The following is a 22,213-nucleotide window of genomic DNA, read 5'->3' on the forward strand; positions in this document are numbered from 1 at the left end:
TGATCCCTTAATATGACAATAGTTCTGCCGGTTAAGTTCTCAATTTTTTTTTCAGTCTTTCTTTCAGTCAAGATGAGCGATAAGCCAGACTTGTCCGAAGTGGAGAAGTTTGACAGGTCAAAACTGAAAAAAACTAATACTGAAGAAAAAAATACCCTCCCCTCAAAGGAAAGTAAGTCATGGGATGGGTGGGGGGCACGGGAATGGTTTCTATTGAAGAAAAACAATGGTGAACTTCCATAGGCTCAGTAAATAAACTCTTCCTAGTAATTTTTGCCACAAAGTAAGAAATAATTACAGTACCATTATATTTAATGCCACAGTTAAAAATATCAAAGAGCTGTCTTCTTGGGTTATATATGTGGTTCTCACATGATAGACCTGAGAAGTAATGCGGTAATTTAAAAAAAAAAAACTAATTTCTTGTTTGAAAATTACTAAAACTCATATTATAACCAACCTTGGAATATTGGATTAGCACTACAAAAATCTTAGTCTTGTCCACTTTATGGTTATTTGTAATTTTCTGCATCTAGCAATCTGGGTCCATGATTTCATTCCTAAAGAACCACACAAACTGCAGTTTTGGCTTTCTCTACCCGATGACAAGATAAGGCAGAGAGCAAGTTTAGATCTGGGGTGCACTCAAGGCTCCCAGACTCAAGGGATTAGTTTCGCCCTTGGGAGTTACAGCCTCATGGAGAAACTCCACACATATTCACAGAACTGACGGGCGCTTTTTGTCATGTCAGCGTTACTTGAGAGTTCCAAAGTTAGTCAAAGTTGTCTGAAATACAACTTCCTAATTACATAGTGATGGCTAAATCTGAGGAAAATGCTTCACTTGTTCCTCAGTCTCAGAATAATCTATGGAAAGAATGGTAACATAAATCTACCTCTCAAATGGAAAAAGAAAATAGTTGATATAGATTCTAATGAATGGTAAGGTGGTTAACTTACACACACCTGACTGAGGATTCGTGGTTATTGCCTTGACATTCTATATTTAAAGCCTTCAATGACTTGGAAAAGAGCTCTTTTGGAAGAAATAGAACCTACTTCTAGGGTAATACCCTCCTAATGATTTTTTATGTGTCCCCCACCCCAGCTATCCAGCAGGAGAAAGAGTGTGTTCAAACATCATAAAATGAGGATCTTTTCCCAAGGGCAAACTTCAACATTTCTTTAGTATCTTGGTTTAAGGCTTGTTTTTGTAAACTTAACGTTTGTTGAGATTTTAGGCATCTTCTGATGTCTTTTCACCTATAATTCCTGGCTAAGAAGTCAGGGGTAGCCAGTGTTCTCTTACATTCATTTTTAAACTTTCTATTTGTGCATAAATTCCAGCTGGTAGATACTGTTTATAATCTTAGCATTGATGGCCTTTATATATATAGTCCTTGCATCCACATAGGATAAGTTACTTATAACCATCTACAATAGTTGTCTCCATTGTTCCATAATCTTCATGAAGTGGCATGCATTTTCAGCTTCTCACAGTTTATTTTCATTTCTTATGTAGTGATGAAATAATAAATATAATCATTATGTTGAGACTCCTATGGTTCATTCTTGGTGGTCTTCTAAGGAATAAAAATATAAAAGAGTACTCTTTTCAGCTAAACAAAATGGTTTAAGAAAAGCTACTTTAGTAGGTTGGTTACATGGAAAAGGTGCTCCTATGTCCAGATCAAGTGGATCCTGTCTTGGAGATGCTAAGTGATTTTCCATAGAGTTGGAATCATAGAATTCGGGAACCTTTGGAGAAAAGGTAGTGTGGACTATCTTCCTTATCTCAGAGATGAGGAAATAAAAACACAGGGTCTGAAGTAATCTGCTCAAGGTGAATAAGGACTGGAATTTAAACTGGGCACTTTTGCTTTCTGAATAATGCTTTTCAACTTAAATAGAGGGGACATCCAAGACTGGGCTTGGGTAGGGAATGGGGCAGGAAGCATTTGCTAATACACACTGTGTTAAGTGTATCACATATTCTATTGAGCATAAACTCAGATATTTCATACCTGCTAATAAATTGAAGCACTGAACCTCTGGGTTTGTCCCGAACAGAATTCACTGTCTTATGAACCAATTAGTTTTGGTGTTCATGGTTAGCACAAGGAACGCATAGGAATGAGAATGTGTCTATTTCTACCCTTAAACAATACTACTACCACTTTTAATTTATAAAAACCCATCACCTATAATCCAACCAATTAGAAATGTTAACATTTGGGTGTATAACCATCCACACTGTGGTGTGTGTGTGTTTCCTACAAAAAAAGGGATTATGCAGTTTCTACTTATTTGAAACCTCAAATATCTTACCACCCATTTCTAGTGGCTTACATATTTAAATAACAAAGTGGGGGCTGTTTTCTTTGCTAGAACATGAACTTCCACGATAAGCATATGAAAAGATGTTTCACTTCATATGTCATGAGGGAAATGCAAACTAAAACAGTGAGATACCATTACACACATTAGAATGCCCAAAATCCAAAACAGTGACAATACCACATGCTGGCAAGGACGTGGAACAACAAGAACATGGGGTACAAAATGGTGCAGCCACTTTGGAAGACAATTTGGCAGTTTCTTTTGAAAGTAAACGTGCTCATATCATACAACCCAGCAATCACACTCCTTGGTATTTACCCAAAGGAGCTGAAAACTAATGTCTACACAAAAACCTGCACATGATTATTTATAGAAGTTTTAGTTATAAACACCAAAGCTTGGAAGCAACCAAGATGTCCTTCAATATTCAATAGGTGAATGGCTAAATAAACTGCTGTACAACTGGACAATGGACAATTATTAAGAACTAAAAAGTAATGAGCTAGCAAGACATGAAAAGAAGTGGAGGAAACTTAAATGCATGTTACTAAGTGAAAGAACCCCATATGAAGACTACTGGATAATTCCAATTATATGACATTCTGAAAATGGCAAAACTATGGAGACAGTAAAAAGATCAATGGCTGTCAGAGGTGAAGTGGAAGGAAGGAATAAATAGACAGAACATAGAGGATTTTTAGGGTTGTGAAATTACTTGGTATGATACTGAATGGTGGATATATGTTGTTTTACATTTGCCCAGCACCATAGAATGTACAACACCAAGAGCGAAACCTAATGTAAACTCTGGAGTCTAAGTGATAATGATGTGTCCATATAAGTTCATCAATTGTAACAAATGTGCCACTCTGGTAGGGGATGTTGATAATGGGAGAGGTTATGCATGTGTGGACCCTGAGAAGAAAGATTCATTTGATGTGAACCCCAAGAAGGAATTTATCTGCTGAGATGGACTCCAATGGTCAACCAAGGGCTTAAATTTTATAATTAAATCTTAGTGGCCATTTGCTGACGTACTCTGTATACTGGAAAGAACCTCAGACTGAACTCTTCTGTTTTCTATGCTATGACTTAATTTGTTTACATTGTCTGAATCAACGACTACGGGGAAGCCCTGGTTCGTATTTCTACCAATGGACTGAGATCTTCCCTGTCCAATCATAACTATATAAATTGTATCCTCATTTGCATCTATACTGACCAACCACAACTGCATGATTTGGACCAATCAGAACTGTATGATTTGGAAACCTCATTTACATGAAACAGACCAAAATGGAAATAGTGGGAGGGAAAATTCTCTATAAAAGACTCTATCTCTCCTTTGTTTCAGTGGAGTACACTTGGTTTCTATTGTAGACTGTGTCTCCCTAGTTTGCAAACTGTTGCCTGAATGAAGTCCTTTTTTGCTCCAGTGACTTTTGGATTATTTTATATATGAAAGGAACTGGAGGCTTAAGGGAAATTTATCTACCTTCTGCTTAATTTTACTGTAAACTTGAAAATGCTCTATAAAATATAGTCTATATTTTTTGAAAGACAGTTTAACTTACATGAATTTAGTAGTAATAGAATTTCAGGAATCACTGAGGGGAGCTTTTTAAACAGTGCAATTTTTGTGATGAAAAATAGTGTCATTGGATTGTTTCTCTTAGAAACAAACCAGGTAGAAATTTGATTTTTAAAAGAAATGATCTGATATAGTGAAACATACTTTTATGAATGCAAAATTTGATGTTCAAATCAAGAAAAAATATATTTAACCATTTCTCCTGGGTTTTGTGTGACAGCATTTTGTTTCACAGTTGACATTACTGAGGCAGATATCAGGAGAGGATAAGGAAGTTATTCAGATTTAGTATTTATTAGTATTGTACACACTTTAGCTAAGCAGTAACTTTACTGGCCAAGACCCTTTATATCTTCTTGTATCTGGAGGATGGCATGAAGTTTCCTTAGTCGGGAAAGTTCTTGGACCTCTCCTCTAAAATATTCTTTTTCAAAATACACATGTGCAAAATATCCACATTTCACTATTGATACTAACAAAGATTTGAGATGAGAATTTGGTCAAATTACAGTCGTTTTATGAAAAAAAAGTTAATGGGTTAAAAATTAAGTCAAGATAAAAGATAGAATAGTTTAGAAACATCGTATATGTATATGCATATGCATATGTGTATGTGTCTGTGTATGTGTATGTATACACACATACACACACATACACACACACACACACACACACAGCCCACAAAAATTTAAAATGGGCCAATCCAGAAGTAGAGTGAAAAAGTAGACTGAGAGTAAAGATTGAGAAACATGAGGACCCTTAGAGTCATCTATTCCAGCACCCTCAGGTTCTAGATGATCTCCAAGGCTCAAAATTGAATTGTAATGAAGAATATGCTAGAAATTCAGTTGGAAGAACCAACCAAACCTAAGCTCCCTCAGACATGTGGTCGTGCCCCATCACCAGTTTATTGAGGCCAGACCTTTAAAATGATTCTTGTTTTTTTAGATTTGTAAAACGAGAGTTTAACAGCTTATTTGTCTCCTTCACATTTGTGGAGAATTCACTAAAACAAAATAAAAAAAGAAAACCTCAAAACAATTTAGGAATTCTGTAGCCCTGTTGGTTCCTCATTTCTAAGGTTACATGAACAGTATGAAATGAGTATTTAAATGGTTTATCCCCTTGGGGACAGAGGGTAATAACTTTAGATAGCTCCTAGCCCATAGGGGAGGAATTGGACTTGAGAAGATTAATACCAAGCTCTGGAGGGTCTTTGAAACTACAAATAAGGGTAAGAGCTCAAAGCCTCCTCTTGGAGAACCTCCGCCTCCCTCCTCTATCGCCCAACGGTACACCTCTGCTTGCCTCTCCTGCTCTCTTGGTTCCCATGGTACCCTGGACACATGATCAGTCCCAGTACGGGGGCGGGGGGGGGGACGGGGCGGGGAGATTGGCCACCCTTTGTTTTCAGTTTTTGGACTCTTCTACCTAGAGTCGTTAGCAGGGGTGCACTGCATGTAAGTCCCATCATCTCTATGGTTCCGTCCAACTCCTTCCCAATGATCTCCCCTCTTGCTCTGTTCCCCATGGTATGCCCCAAGACCAGATTGGCTAGGCAGAGGGGCTTTACTAGCAGATGCAGGTGCTGGGCAGCGGGTCGAAGACTGGAAGGAGGTGAGAGAACAAGGGCTGTGGGGGTTTCTTGCTGCCTGAGTCCAGTGGCCAGCGCACTTCATAACCAAAGGGGCATCCGGGGCAAAAGTTAAGGATGAAGGGCGTCATTCCTGAAGTAATTAAAGAGAGCCGAAGTCAAGGAAGTTTCCTCTCCAGCTCGGTTAGTCATGTACAGTGTATCCTCTGGCAAGTCGTTGCCCATCTTTGGGCCTTGATTTCTTCTTCTGCTTGCCTGACACTAAACTTTGATTTCAGGAAAGGCAGCCCCACTAGTCTCAAGTTCTCTTTACCCCCCGAGGCTATTTGAGGACCCTAGCTGTTTCAATGACAGGCCCTTGAAGCCCTTGTCCATAACCTCCTTAACTGGGAGCAGCAAGTTCAGCCATCAAGGAACAAAATGGTAGTTGAAGAGCCATCTTTCCCCCTCATTCCTGCATCAGAGCCAGATCATATACCATCAATAGCTTGTCTCTTTTCACCTCAATTCCAGATAACATCAAGATGCCCAAGGTTAAGGAAACTGTGCATCAGAATGATACCAGTGAAGCAGAGACTGGGTCCCATAAACCTAAAACACCAGGGAAAAGCCAGGAAAACAAGAGCTTCCATTTAGATGACCGCTCTCCTGGTAGGTCTAGAATTCTATCACTTCCTTGGGTAGTACTTAATAGTTGGGTTAAAGGAATAGAGAGTCTGTGGCTTAAGAGCCCTTAAGGAGCATAGAAGGCTCTTGCAACCTTGCATTTTTTTCTTCATCCTTCCACTACTCCTCTTTTAAATTATGCTTTTCCTTGTCTTTCCCCTCTCCAATCTTTACATATAGGACCTAGGCCTCTGATTGGCAACTAAAATTAAAGACATTTTGTTTCTAGAGAAAGAAGCCAAAAAAGTGTAATTACTTGTGTTTGACAAGACATGAGAATGTTTGAGTTAGTTCAAAACGTGAGAAATAGATTGCATTCTTATATTTTGATTTTTTATGTTGTAAATGGTAGATCTAGGACAGATGTGAAGAAATCCAAATTATCTATAACTGAAATTGTGTTCTGTCCTTTCTCAGGGGTGCTTTGCTGAGATAAGAATTATTACTGCTTTAGAATAAAATTCTTTAGATCTATAATAAGTGTTTTTCTGTATACATATGAGCACTAAAGCTCTTTCACACCTTACGGTAGACATTTATTTGAGGTTTTGGTTTGACTAATCCAACCTCATAGGAACTCAAATTGCAATTCTCTTACAATAATCTACAATGAATTTAACCAAACATCAATCTGAAGATCTGTCAAAAGGAAGCGACCTGATCTATACTCCTAATGACAGAAATGGGAAAAAATAGTTGGAAGCCACAATTATATTAAGTTGAATAATATATGTTTCTCTGGTGGCCACTTAGAGTCACTGCTAGTAAACAAAATGGCACAATTCTTAGTTCATAGTGTCTCCCAAATAAGTGGCTTAGTGATCAATTAAATGATATATTTTAACGTTGCAGCTTTTTAGTTAGGGTAGAAATTAAATGTGAATTTATGCTACTACCTTTGGTCAAAAGACTTTTTAAATGTGCATAAGCAAACCATCTCCTTGATGTGAGTTTTAGGATTTTCATATGTGGGTTTTATTATATGTTGGGGACAAATAGTTCTCTTTGAACAAGTTATGGAACTATATTGAAAGTGAGTGAGAAAATAGTTTTATTGCATGTTTTATTTTATATACCAAGTAATTATAATTACTATATGTGCTTACTATATATCATTGCTATAAGTAGTCTGTGTAATGAGCTAAGAACAGTGGTTCTTAAATTCCAATGCCAGTGTGATGAAGTTCTTACCAATCTTGAATGGAATGAAATAAAAATGTTGTAATGAGATTTTTAAATAAAGTTACATTGATTCAATTTAAATTATTTCTTTATTCTGACTCTATTTCCTTTCAGTGTTTTGGGATGTTAAAATATATATATTTTTCTTAATGAAGTGATTATTTGGATGATGGTAAGGTGAAGTTTTTGTTTGTTTGCCTTAATGTCCACATATAAAAAATAAAAATTGGCAAATCAGTGTAAGTAATTCAGTATTTTTTTAAAATTTTATTGGTTTGTGGAATCAATCTCCAGATTTGGCATCCATGCGTTAAATGTGGTTCAGCCTTAGAGCCATCTGGTAAGATTTGTGGTATTATCTATAAGGAAACTCTCATCTTGTGTATCTTCTTATCTCATCAGAGGTAGAAAGAGGATAATAGAAACAATAACTTTTAGATAAGTTTTTATTTTATAAACCACGACTTGTTCATTGGGTTTTTGTGTGTGTGTTTTACTTATAGTTTTAACATTTCAAGCAAAAAGTTTTAAAAATCAGTTTCACTTTTTGCTTTTCATAAACTAACTATTGTTGTCATGCTTGACTTCTCTGAGTTTCTAGTGCTTTTGAAGGGCAAAGAGTTCAGAACACATCAAATACTAAAATGATCAAGTCTATGTAAGATCTGTTTCATGACTCTGAATTTGAGGGCCTTACTTGGTTGAATGAATCTCTGAATAAAGTAGAAATTCTTCTTGTGGGGTTCCCTGCTGACGATGACTGCTATGCCTTTTTCCAGAGAGCCAACCTGAAGCACTTTCTGTTGCAGATCTGATAGAGACTGTTAACAAAGTTTCTAAGCTTAGCATTGCTCATGAAATTGTGGTAAACCAAGATTTCTGTATGGAAGAGAGTGTTTTACCACCCAACAGGTATGGACTTTTCTGGGTTTTGTTTTTGTTTTTTTGTTTTGTTTTGTTTTGTTTTGTTTTGTTTTGTTTTTCATTTTATTCCCCCTGGCATTGGTACATAGTACAAATGACTTTTGATCAGGTTTGAAGCATTTTTATTAATACAATTAATATTTGAGTATGTCTTAAACAGTACCAACAAATAAAACAGAGGAGTAATCGGTGTAATTATTAGTTTCAAAGAGTCAAATCAGAAAAAAATATATTTATATAAGGAATAAAGCAATGCAATTCCTATCATCATTTTGGTTTCTCAGTTAACAATAAAGCATAGAGTGAATTTCAGATCTTCTCAGACATTCTTGGAGGAAGTAGCTTCTAGCAGTTATTCCTTTAATTGTCTACAGATTAAACAAGTACAAATAAAAAGATTACTTTTTTAATAGTGGTATTGCCAACTCTTTATGTGGGATAAGAGATTTCAGGGAACATTTCTGCTTCATAGCCAGCTCAATAAAGATTTTGTAAACCAAGATCAGAACCTCATTGATAATACCCCTATAAAATCAGTCTTTATTTTGATTCTTCTTATATTGATATTAAAATACATAAATAAGAGTCATTTAGTATGTATTGAATGCTTCTAATGTTTTTTTTTTAAATAGTTAAAAGGTAAATTTCTTTGTTGGAATCTATATTGTATGGCATTTCTAATTTCCCACCTTAAATGCTTCTGTTATTTTGCCACTTTTGGGATTCTATTATTAAAGCCCCTTGCTTTGTCAGTGCTTCTCTTGACTTTCACACTCCTCAGTTTGTCCTTGCTTGCTGTCAACAGGTACTCAAGCCAGGCATAACTTCCCTGAATTAAGTTTTCACCAAAACACAGTTCTTCTAGCATCTTCTTTGCTGCCTTCACTGTCCCTGGAGCCTGAATTAGATTTATTTTCATGCTATCAGGGTTCCAGAGAAAGTAAAACTAGGAGAGTTGAAGGTCTGTTAAAGTGGCTGAGGGGTCATGATAGTGATGAGGGGTGGGCAAAGGAAGCAGAGGGAATAATACTATCTAAAGCTTAATTTTCATTGCTTTGATATTAAAAGTCTTATTCTAGTGTAGTAATGCACAATGTATGCTGGAAAAGAGGTTGAAATAGAATTTGGGGTTATCTATTATCTATAGATAATTGATTATTGATTTTACTTTTGGGCTTATAAAATGATACTAATTACAGTTATAGATTCCTAAGGGAGATCTCATTGCCAGATATTTATTTAACAAACATTAATTGAATACTTACTAGGTGATAGGTAGAATGTTGAGTGCTAGGGACATATAGATGAGTAAGATGCTGGCTTTGCCATCAAGAAGCTTCTATAGGGGAGACGGTAAAATAATAAATAGTTACTGAGCAGTGATAAGTTCTGTCGCATCTAGTATATGGAGTTCTATATTCATGCTCAGCTGCCTCAGGAGGATCAAGGAAGACTTTCTTGATAAAGTAATGCTTGAGTTGAGTCTTAGAGTATAAACGGGTACTTTTCAGGTGGTTGCGGGGGGGGAAATTCTCCTGAAAGTGGACATGATATGCAGAGGCATAGAATAGTGGAATATGATTATATATTCATTTTAAGTAGATTGTTATTGTTGTAACATAGAGTGTTAGAAGGAGGAACGCAATAAGGTAAGAGAGGTGGTGGAATAGGATCGTGAAGGGTCATGTATCCTGCTGGTGATGGAGAGCCCCTAAAGGAGTTTAAATGAGCATGCCATCATGATCAGATTTGTATCTTAGAAAAATCATTGATTCAAACAAAGATATGTGGCATTGTGTGAGTAAGACTTTGTTGGAGCAGGAAGGCCATTTAATAGACTATTGAAATAGTCTAGTTAGGAGATGATGGTAGATGGGGATGGATTCTAGAGATATTTAGGAAGCAAAATCTCTGGAATTTGGTGACCAAGTGGATAATAAAGATGAGGTAAAAGTAGTTAAGAAGGACTCTAGTACACACCAGATAAATAATAGTAACATCTCACAAGTGGTATTATTGTGTTGGGGGAGGAACTTCAACTTTGTTCAGTTATCTGTGTATTGTTTGTAAAATTTTTAACAAAATGCATGAATTAATATTGTATTTTTTAAGGAGAAAAGGCTAGGCTTTCTGGTTTGCATGAACAAGAAACAGGTTTGAAAAGGGGAGATAATGAGTTCAATTTTTGGCTTGCTGAGTTTTAGGTGCATGTAAGACCAAAAAGTCATATCAAGAAAGAAAATTATTTCCTGGATTTTGAGACTGAAAGAAAAAGATCATCTAGTTCAAAGGCATATGTCTGGATATGGAACCTAATTTAGGTTAGATGAAGAACCAGGGCTAGCACTCAGGGGCTCAAACCCTAGTTCATGGTTCCTACTTGCAGAAAGAAAGCTTTGCTGGAACGATGAGATACTCTTCTGAGGGGGTTTGGCCAATGCCTTTGTGTCTGAGACTGAACTTAGTTCAACTCTGCTCAAGTCTAAATATAGCTCTTGGCCTATAAATTTAATGGTCTTTCATGATCTTAAATGCTGTTTGGGATTTAGGAGATTATGATCCTACATCAATTCTTTGGGTAAAGAGCAATTTCCTCATTTAACCTTCTTACAGTCTGGAAGGCAGGTTTTTTGAGACAATGTACAATGCTTTTTGGAACCATCTGAAAGAGCAACTATCAAGTACTCCCCCTGACTTCACTTGTGCTCTTGAACTTCTAAAAGAAGTTAAGGAGGTGAGTAACCAACCTTGTATTTGTAAATGTTAAGTACATGGGCATCCCAGGCCTTTGGACTGACTATTGATGGCCACTAGTATCCTAAATAACATACTTCCTTTCTGAATATGGTTCACTACTTAAATAGATAATATGGAAAAGTTTTCATTTTATTTGTATGAGATGAAGCTTGAGAGTTGATCTTGCTATGACAACACAGGACATCATTGAATTAAACAGGTTTTTTTTTTTTCTGAAGCCCCACTATGTTTTACGTGTTTCAGAAGCACATAGATGAATAAGAGAACCCTTGTTCACAAGGAACTTAAACTTTTGACTCGAAAGCCTATTTCAAGTGCCCCTTAATGGTTCCTTTGCCTATTTCATCTTTACTCTTTGAAATTAAACAATCTAAAAGTGTTTTTATCCATTATTAAGAATACCTCATCTCCTTATGGTGGTGTGTATTTTTATTTTTTATATCATTCTCTTTTTAATCACACTCTTGTTTTTATTTATATCTTTATCTCATTCTGCTCAGAAAATAATATAGTACTGCTGTTATTACTGATCCCAATAAAGTCTTGAATTGACAGATATTGAGGACCTGTGGGCTAGTCCCAGACAGCAGCTGGTCTTGCTGTGATCTGGGTCTTCTGCGGGAACTCACAACAGTTACCAAATTTGCAGCAAGACTGAGACTGTATCGATCTGACTGCCATTGGCTCTCTGAGACCCCGCCCCACCCAACCTGCAGACTGGTCTGGGCAGTTGCTGCTGGATGGTTGCCAAGCCCCGCTCTGAGTGATTCAGGGCCAAGTATTCACAGTGGGTGACCATCGCTGTGAGCAGCATTTCCAATCCCGGCAACAGTAGTCAGCACAGTAAGCTACATTTCCATTCCCAGCGGGCGACCAGCATTGTGAGCCACATTTCAGAGATCCAGAATAGGCAACAACCATCAGTGAATAGTGTTGTAGTTCTCACCGGGTAGTCCTGAGCAATCAAAAGCAGCGGCTGACCTTGGCCTACACGGGAGCCCCTTCCAAGTGGCCACAAAGCCAAAGCATCTGGAGGCTGGCACCAGACCACCACGGAGCAACTCCTGACTAGTTCCAGTAGTGATACACACAAAGGGTGGTTACAACAAGTACAAAGCCTGCTAGGGCAAATCCCACTCAGAGAGGTCAGCCTCCACACAACTCTTACCTTGAGGGTGCTGCCTATTCCTACAATTAGTCAGCCTGAACGTTAATCACACCCACTGATCTACTAATAACAACAAAGGCTTGGCGACAATAGAAGATCACACACAACCCACACAAAGGTCATGTCCAGAGCTCCCAGTGCAAGGGATCAGGGAGAGTGTGCCACTGGGCCACTCAGGACACCTTCCACATTAGATCATCTGACCAAGGCTGAGAGACAAAACAGATATTCCTGACACATAGAAATGAACACAAAGAGATTAATAAGATGAGAAAACAAAGAAACATGCCACAGATGAAACAAGAGAGAACTCTAGAAAATAAGCTAAATGAAATGGAGGCCAAGCGACCTACCAGAGAGAGTTCAGAATAACAGTTATAAGGATGCTGAACGAACTTATGGGGAGAATAGATGAGTACAATGAGAACCTTAACAGAGAGATAGTAAGCATTAAAAAGGATATATAAATCATAAAAAGGAACCAGACAGAAATGAGGAATACAATAACTGAAATGAAGAATACATTAGAAGAATTCAACAGTAGATTGGATGGAAAGGAAGATCAAATCAGCTAATTGGAAGACAAGGTAGCTGAATACATCCAATAAGAACAACAAAAAGAAAGAATTGGAAAAAAATGAGAATAGTTTAAGAGACCTCTGGGACAACATGAAACATAAAAACATCCAATTCATAGGAGTACCTGAAGAGGAAGAGAAAGAGCAAGGGATTGAGAATCTCTTTGAAGACATAATGACAGAAAACTTTCTTAACCCAGCAAAGGAATTAGACATACAAGTTCAGGAAGCACAAAGCGTTCCAAACAAGAGGAATTCAAACAGACATACACCAAGACACATCATCATTAAAACGCCAATGGTCAAAGACAGAGAGAGAATCTTACAAGCAGCAAGAGAAAGTCAGCTAGTTACTTACAAGGATACCACCATAAGAGTGCCTGCTGCCTTTTCAATGGAAACTTTGCAGGCCAGAAGGGAATGTCAAGAAATATTCAAAGTTATGAAAAACAAGAATCTATAACCATGGATACTCTACCCAGCAAGGCTTTTGATTAAAATGGAAGGTGAGATAAAGAGCTTCCTGGACAGAAAAAAAAAGCTTAAAGAATTCATCACTAACAAGCCAGCATTACAAGAAATGTTAAAGGGTCTTATGCATAAAGAGAAGGATTAAAAAAGAAAATAGAAATAACAAATATGAATAATAAAATGAGAGTAACAATGTACCTTTTAGTAATCACTTTAAATGTAAATGGATTAAATGCTCCAATCAAAAGACATAGGGTAACCGAATGGATAAGAAAACAAGACCCGTGAATATGCTGTCTACAAGAGACTCACTTCAGATTGAATGACACTCACATACTGAAAGTAAAGGGATAGAAAAAGATATTTCACACAAATGGAAATTTTATTTATTTTTATTTTATTTTATTTTATTTTTTTATGCCTACAACACCTGGTCTTCCTAGGTGGTCTCCCATCCAAGTACTAACCAAACCCAACCCAGCTTAGCTTCCGAGATCAGACGGGATCGGGTATGTTCAGGGTAGCATGGCCATAGACTACAAATGGAAATTTTAAAAGCCGGGGTAGCAGTACTTATATCCAATAAAATAGACTTTGAAACAAAGGCTACAATAGGAGACAAAAAAAAGGGCATTATATAATGATAAAGGGATTGATAAATCAAGAGGACATAACCCTAGTAAACATATACACACCCGACATAGGAGCACCTACGTACATAAAGGAATTATTGACATAAAAGGAGAGATTAATAGTAATACACACATAGTAGGAGACTGTAACCCCCCATTGACACCAATGGACAGATCTTCCAAGCAAAGAATCAAAAAGGAAACAGTGGGCCCAAAAGACACACTAGACCAGATGGATTTACTAGATTTTTTCAGAACATTTTCCCCCAAAGCAGCAAAATATACATTCCCAAGAGCACATGGAACATTTTCTAGGATAGACCACATGTTAATACACAAAACAAGTCTTAATAAATTTAAGATGATTAAAATCATATCAACTGTCTTCTCCAATCACAATGGTATGAAACTAGAGATCGACTACAAGAAAGAAAACTGGAAAATATACAAACACATGGAGGCTAAATAACATACTACTAAACAATGAATTGGTTATTAATGAGATTAAGGGAGAAATCAAAAGATAGAGACAAATGAAAATGAAAACACAATGACTCAAAATTTATGGGACAGAGCGAAAGCAGTCCTAAGAGGGAAATTCATAGCAATACAAGCCTACCTCAAGAAACAAGGAAAAGCTCAAATAAACAATCTAATCTTACACTTAAAAGAGCGAGAAAAAGAACAACAAACAAAGCCCATACTGAATAGAAAGAAGGAAATAATAAAAATCAGAGCGCAAAGAAATGAAATAGAGTCTAGAAAACAATACAAAAGATTAATGAAACCAAGAGCTGGTTTTTTGAAAGGATAAACAAAATTGACAGATCCTTAGCCAGACTCATCAAGGAAAAAAGAGAGAGGACTCAAATAAATAAAATCAGAAATGAAAGAGGAGAAATAACCATGGTCTCCACAGAAATGCAGTGGATCATAAGAAAATACTATGAGCAATTATACACCAACAAATTGGACACTGGAAGAAATGAACACATTCCTAGAAACATACAATCTCTGAAGACTGAGTCAAGAAGAAAGAGAAAATCTGAACTGACCTATTACCAGCAATGAAATCAAATCAGTAATCAAAAACCTCCCAAAAAACAGAAGTCTTGGACCAGATGGCTTCAGAGACAAATTTTACCAAACATTCAAGAAGAATTATCACCTATTTTTCTTAAACTATTCCAAAAAAATCAAGAAGAGGAAAGGCTCCCTAACTCCTTTTATGAGGCCACTATTACCTTGTTTCAAAACCAGAAACGAAAAAAGAAAACTATAAGCCGATATCACTAATGAACATTGATGCAAAAATCCTCAACAAAATATTAGCAAACTGCATTCAGCAATATGTTAAAAATATCATACGCCATGATCAACTTGGATCTATACCTGGGATGCAGGTTGGTACAATATCAGCAAATCAATTAATGTGATATACCACATTAACAGATCGAAAGATAAAAACCACATGATCATATCAATAGATGCAGAAAAAGCATTCGACAAAATCTAGCATTCATTTATAATAAAAGCTCTCAGCAAAATGGGAATAAAGGGAACATACCTCAACATAATAAAGGCCATATATGACAAACCTACAGCTAACGTCATACTCAATGGGGAAAGGCTAAAAGCATTTTCCTTAAGATCAGGAACAAGACAAAGATGCCCACTTTCACCACTCCTCTTCAACATTGTATTGGAAGTTTTAGCCACAGCAATAAGACAAAAAAGAGAAATAAAAGGCATCCGAATTGGAAAGGAAGAAGTAAAACTCTTGATATTTGCCGATGACATGATACTACATATAGAGAACCCTAAAGATTCCACCAAAACACTGTTAGAACTGATCAATGGGTTCAGTAAAGTAGCAGGTTACAAAATAAATATTCAAAAGTCAGTGGCATTTTTATACACCAATGATGAACTTTCAGAAAGAGAAATTAAGAAAACAATCCCATTTACAATTGTGTCAAAAACTATAAAATACCTGGGAATTAAATTAACCAAGACGGTAGAAGACCGGTTTTCAGAAAATTATGTCATTGAAAAAAGAAATTGAAGGAGATACCAATAAATGGAAGCATATACCCTGTTCATGGGTAGGAAGAATCAACATTGTTAAAATGGCCATACTACCCAAAGCAATCTATAGATTCAGTGCAATCCCTATCAAAATACCAATGACATTTTTCAGAGAGCTAGAACAAATAATCCTAAAATTTATATGGAGCCATAAAAAACCCCAAATAGCCACGGCAATTTTGAGAAAGAAGGACAAAGTTGGAGCTATCACACTACTTGATATCAAACTATACTACAAGGCTACAGTAATCAAAACAGCGTGGTATTGGCATAAAAATAGATACATTGATCACAATGGAATAGAGTCCAGAAATAAATCCATTCCTATATGCTCACTTAATATATGACAAAGGAGGTTAGAATATGCAATGGGGTAAAGACAGTCTCTTCAATAAATGGTGTTGGGAAAATTGCACAGATACATGCAATAAAAGAAGCTGGACCATCTTCTTACATTGTATAAAAAAATAGACTCAAAATGGATTAAAGACTTAAATGTAAGAGCCAAAACCATAAAACTTTTAGAAGAAAACATAGGCAGTAAACAGTCTGATATTACTAATAGGTATTTCTTTTCAGATAAATTTCCTCGGGCAAGGGAAACAAAAGAAAAAATAAACAAATGAGACTACATCAAACTAAAAAGTTTTTGTAAGCAAAGGAAACCATCAACACAACAAAAAGACAACTGACTGATTGGGAGAAGATATTCACTAATGATACATCTGATAAGGGGTTGATATCCAAAATTTATAAAGAACTTATACAATTCAACAACAAAAAAACAATCCAATTAAAAAATGGGCAGAAGACCTGAACAGATACTTCTCAAAAGAGGAAATACAGATGGCTAACAGACATATGAAAAGATGCTCGAGGTCGCTAATCATCAGAGAAATGCAAATTAAAACCACAGCGAGATATCACCTCACACCTGTCAGAATGGCTATCATCAATAAATCAAAAAACAAGTGTTGGCGAGAATATGGAGAAAAGGGAACCCTCATACATTGTTGGTGAGATTACAAATTGGTACAGTCACTATGGAAAACAGTATGGAAGTTTCTCAAAAAATTAAAAATGGATATACCTTTTGACCCAGCAATTGCACTTCTGGGTATTTATCCAAAGAAAACCAAAACAATAATTCATAAAGATCTATGAACTCCAACATTCATGGCAACACAATTTACAGTAGCCAAAATATGGAAGCAACCTAAATGCCCATCAACAGATGATTGGATAAAGAAATTATGGTTCATGTATACAATGGAATATTACGCAGCCATTAAAAAAATGAAATCCTACCATTTGCAATGACATCGATGGACCTAGAGGTTCTTATACTGAGTGAAATAAATTAGAGAAAGATAAATACCATATGATTCCACTTATATGCGCTATCTAAGGAACAAAAAGAACAAACTAATTAAAAACAGACTCACAAATATAGCGGACAATTTGATGATGGGCAGAGGGGAGCGGGGCTAGGGAGCTGGGAGAATTGGGTGAAGGGTTAAAGAAGTACAAATTAGTAGTTGATAGTTGGGCACGGGGATGGGGAGCATGGCATAGGGAACGCGGTTAGCATTAATATGATTACTAAGTGGAGGGCTAATTGGGGGGATCATTTTATGAACAATATAGATGTATAATCAATGTTCTGTATACTTGAAATGAAATAAATAAATTTATAAAATAATTTATAAATAAATGTATAAAAATAAGTTTTGAATTATAATTGGCTCCTAAACAGAGAGAGATTTCTCTATAAGAAATTTAGAGACCTAGTTTCTGGACCCCCACAAGATGTAGACTGGGATACCTTTGTTATAAGAGGGTTGTTCTTTGGAAAATGTTTAGGATTCTAAACAGTTTGGCTCCACTGATTTTCTTTTCTGTATAGATCTTGCTATCCCTGCTATTACCACGCCAGAACCGTATAAGAAATGAGATTGAAGAAGCTCTGGATATGGATCTCTTAAAGCAGGAAGCAGAGCATGGGGCCCTAGATGTCGCTCATCTCTCTAACTACGTTCTCAATTTGATGACCCTGCTATGTGCACCAGTCCGAGATGAAGCAGTGCAGAAACTAGAGAGCATAACAGATCCTGTGCAGTTACTGAGGTAAGAAACTAGAGGTACTGTCTTTGAAGTCACCGTACCAGAAAGCTCTGAGCCAGATACTGTGTTTCAGCCTCTGCCTTGTCTAGCTCTTCTATACTGAAGAACTGATTGATACCTATTTTTTTCCTCCTGGGACTATTGGCTTTTATTTTGCAAAGTTAAAAGGCCTCTAGCCTGGTAACTAAAACGTCAGAAGACGTATCTGTCTCTAGCTCTGTTAACAACCCACTCTGTGACCTTGTCCCTCGCCACAGCATCTTTATTTGTAAATTGAAGTAGGACTATTGTTTTTAAGGCCCCTTTTAACTATAAAATACTGTGATTTTAGGATTCCTTGCTTGGATTCCACCCTTCCACATTAGATTTCCTTTCATAGCCTAAATATTTGATTTCTCCTTATGACAGGGGTATCTTCCATGTTCTGGGTCTAATGAAAATGGACATGGTAAATTATACTATCCAGAGCCTTCGACCCTACCTTCAGGAACATTCTGTCCAGTATGAACGAGCTAAATTCCAGGAACTCCTTGACAAGCAGCCTGGTATGTTTAAAATTTAAGGGAAGAAGAGGGGAGATTTGATCTTGAATCTGCATTTTTACAGTGATGGAGTATTTTCTCTTTGAATAGGAAGTTTCTTCCTTGGATAAAGAGTAAAGAGAAGGAAATTTCTCTAAGACAGGCCTACAAAATCACTTCTTTATTGACTGAAAGTATATCTTAAAGCCTTAGTCTTCAAGCCTTGGAGTTTGAAGTCACTCACATATTCCTTTCTCTGCCATAGATCTCCTTGATTTCACTACACAATGGCTAACCAAAGCAGCAAGAGATCTCACTACACCATCTCCAAGTTCTCCTGAGTCTCCCAGCTCCTCCAGCATGGCCTGTTCATCTCCAAATTGGGAAGCTAACAACTCAGAGCTCCCCAGTCACACAATGGTGCTATACCAGGGTTACCTGAACCTTCTTGTCTGGGATCCTGATGATGAAGAGTTCCCTGAGGTAGGAATGTGTGTTAAAGTATTGCCTCTTTGTATTCAGCACCTCCACTAGAGCCCTCCTCTCCTGACAGTCTGCTCTTCCCTGCCTTACCAGACTTTGCTGATGGACAGAATACGGCTGCAGGAGATGGAGTCTCGGTTGCAGCAGTTAACCATCCTGTGCTCAGTCATGCTAGTGGCCAGAAGTTTCTCTGGTAATGCTTTATTCAGGTCACCTGAATTTGTGGATAAATTGAAATGCATAATCAAGGCCCTGATGGAGGAATGTAGCTCTGGGTAAGCTTCATAGTTCTTTCTTAGAGTTGAAAATATTAGGTGGTTTTTGGGACATAGGTGGGTAATGTATTATTGCTATTCTTCATCTGAAACCACACAAAGGACCTTAGGAATCATCTGCAGAGATTGTTTGTATCTTTTGATAAGTAGTACTGAGGCTTGGGATAGAGAAAAAGGAAACTTCTTTCCAAATAGGAGAGTATAGAGGCTAATTTACTATAAATCATCCATTATCATGTTTGTTAAGGATGAGTCATTATGTGCTTGAATGGGTGACACTAGATTTGTGTATATATCCAGATATCAGTTGGTCAATAATATTGATTGATCATTTACTATGTGCAGAGCACCACAACTAAAGTAAAATGAGGAATTAGAAGTCCAGGTCTATAAATATATTTGCAATTTAATTAGTGAAGTAGAAAAAACAACCATGGAAAATTTCCAAGAAAAATCTTAAAACAATATTTAAAGTTTATGGGACTAAAAAATACTGAATGGATCCAAGTATAGAACTGAACCCTTGCCCAATTTACCTTGTTTTCCTTGAAGTGGAATATAGTACTATATATATGAAATTAGTTGACACCTTGAGGGTAACACTGAAGATATTTCACTTGCTCATTGGGTCCTGCTGCTAGCAGTGGGGAGCTGGGAATCTCCTTTGAGGGGACCTGGCTTCTGGTATGAGATTCTTTATGGGACACTCTGCTCTTTGTGCTTTATTGTCTAGGCCTGAAGAGGCTATGCTGAATGTGAGTGAACAAGTGTCTCAGGAAATCCACCAAGGCCTCAAAGACATGGGCCTCAGTACCCTGAGCTGTGAAAGCACAGCATCTCTTATAGGCCAACTCCAAAACATCTCTAAAAAAGAGAACTGTGTTCGTATTATCATTGGTAAGAGTCCCATGGTGGTGATGGGGAGTGGGGAAAGAATGAGGAGGATGAGAAGGTAGACTCAAGTCTGAAAGTCAGTTACTGAACTATTTGAAAATGGAAAAGCACAATCTTTGGGAATATCTTTTGGCTTTAGTTTCCTTATCTATAATGTACAGAGTTGAAATATATCTTTTCCAGTTTGAAAGTGAATGTATGGTTTTTAGATGGATCTGCAGTTAGGATATGTAACTTGCAGGTGTGAAATATTGTCCCACCAAACCTACTAAGTTATCCCTGGTCATCTCTAAATATAGTCTAAGATCTATGGTAGGAAAACCTTTGTCTATCCCTAGCTTTAACTTACCATGCAGGCCTCTACTCCCCTCCAAAGCACTGATGCTGACTTAGGCTATAGAACATATTTCATCCTGGAATGGAAGCAATGAACTTGGCCAGCTTGCTTTTAACTTTTACATTTTAATATAGTCTTATTTGAGTGTGTGGGCCTGAACTTAGTGCACTGGCTGCAATGCATGCCCTTAGAATTTCAGGTACAATGCCTAGGGTCCTCTTAGTAGGCCAAATGCACACCAAGATCTCACTTAAAGCCACATAATGTTATGAAGAGTCAGAAATTTACTAGCTCATCATCTTTTGATCATGTATTATCTTGAGAGCTTGATAGAATTCCCTCTGCCAAAACAAAACAAAACAAAACAAAACAAAAAGCAGATCTCATTTATATGGTTAATCCAAATGAGTAAGTAGGTCAGTGAATATCTCAGTTAACTTCAACTTTGGTGAGCAGAGAGTGCAAGGGCATTGTGAATTTCTTTTGAAAACTCTTTGATTTTTCTCTTTTCATTGTTTTTTCTTGCTCACAGATAAGCGGATCCGTTTGTTTCTCAGATGCTGTTTGGTTTGTGGCATGCAGGAGTCTCTGCTAGACTTCCCTGGAGGCCTTATTTTCATCGAGGGGGAGTTGGCAGAACTGGGTTGGAAGTTTGTTAGTCTTATGCATCACAACCAGCAGGTATTTAGCCCCTACTATGCTGAAATCCTAAAAAATATCATCCCTTCAGCTCAGGCACGAGAAACAGAAGAGTCTATCTGATAGTGCTGGACCCCAGATATGGCAACAAGGACCCAGGAGAGAGGGCTCAGTATGTTCCTGAGATGACAACACCTGTGGCCTACAGAGCAGCCAGTCCTCTTCCTCACTACAGCCAGGAAACAGGGCTGCAGGGCTCAAGCATGTAAACACCAACTGGCCCAGTCCCCTTCATTAATAAACTTCTGAGCTGCAAGAAAACCTCGGCTCCTTCTGTATTGCAACTGAATTCAGGTTTGGTGCCCTTATCCCCTAACTAGCTGAAAAGCCAGTGAGTTCTAAGTTTTTCCTTCATGGGCTGATCATTCTTCAGTATGTTGGCTTGAGCAGGCATCAGGACATCAGTTGCTAGCATTATTTTCTCCAGTGAAAATAATTTTTTTGAGGGCTATGAAAACTCTTTGTAGAATTATCTGGAATGTAAGGATAAGGACTTCTAGAAGTCAGAAATTCCCTGAGTTCAAGAGAGGACACAGAACCTCATTTCCACTACCACATTTTCCTATAATTTTAGAGGCTACAGCAACAGTAAGAGCCCCCACCTCCTGTACTGTGTGTGGCATGAAGCATTATGTAAACTAGGGTACTAGGAGAAAGTCAGTATTGTCTGCTAACAAGCATTCAGTTGAGGAAAGTTCTCAGCTTCCATGGGATCTCTCTCTCTCTCTGACTCTATCTGTCTCTCTGTCTCTCTCTGTCTCTCTCTGTCTCTCTGTCTCTGTCTCTGTCTCTGTCTCTCTCTCTTTCTCTCTCTCTTTCTTCCTCCCTCCCTCCTTCCCTCTCTCTCTCCCTCTCCACCCTCTTTCTCTCCTGGGGATCGGGGTTGGAG

At 37.4% G+C, this 22,213-nt stretch overlaps 1 protein-coding gene and 1 non-coding gene across 3 annotated transcripts; one reads left to right on the forward strand and one right to left on the reverse strand.

The window, feature by feature from the left end:
* Positions 1-68: 68 nt before the first annotated feature.
* Positions 69-21,387, forward strand: TMSB15B (thymosin beta 15B). 2 transcript variants are annotated; one of them, XM_023523835.1, is made up of 10 exons: positions 69-172; positions 6,039-6,176; positions 8,183-8,285; positions 10,911-11,031; positions 17,898-18,118; positions 18,524-18,660; positions 18,902-19,119; positions 19,213-19,394; positions 20,128-20,291; positions 21,158-21,387. In XM_023523835.1, the coding sequence occupies exons 1-10, from the start codon at positions 73-75 to the stop codon at positions 21,385-21,387; spliced, it is 1,614 nt and encodes a 537-aa protein (XP_023379603.1). In that variant the 5' UTR covers positions 69-72. The 2 variants fall into 2 exon arrangements, with proteins under 2 accessions (XP_023379603.1, XP_011379292.1); XM_011380990.2 differs by lacking the exons at positions 6,039-6,176; positions 8,183-8,285; positions 10,911-11,031; ... (4 more) ...; positions 20,128-20,291; positions 21,158-21,387 and adding an exon at positions 1,109-1,146.
* On the reverse strand, positions 13,690-13,808 carry LOC111732022. The gene has a single exon (XR_002777398.1). It is a non-coding gene; the product is annotated as a 5S ribosomal RNA (ribosomal RNA).
* Positions 21,388-22,213: the final 826 nt, after the last annotated feature.

This window comes from Pteropus vampyrus, unplaced genomic scaffold (genome assembly GCF_000151845.1).
Source record: "Pteropus vampyrus isolate Shadow unplaced genomic scaffold, Pvam_2.0 Scaffold419, whole genome shotgun sequence".
NCBI lineage: Eukaryota > Metazoa > Chordata > Mammalia > Chiroptera > Pteropodidae > Pteropus > Pteropus vampyrus.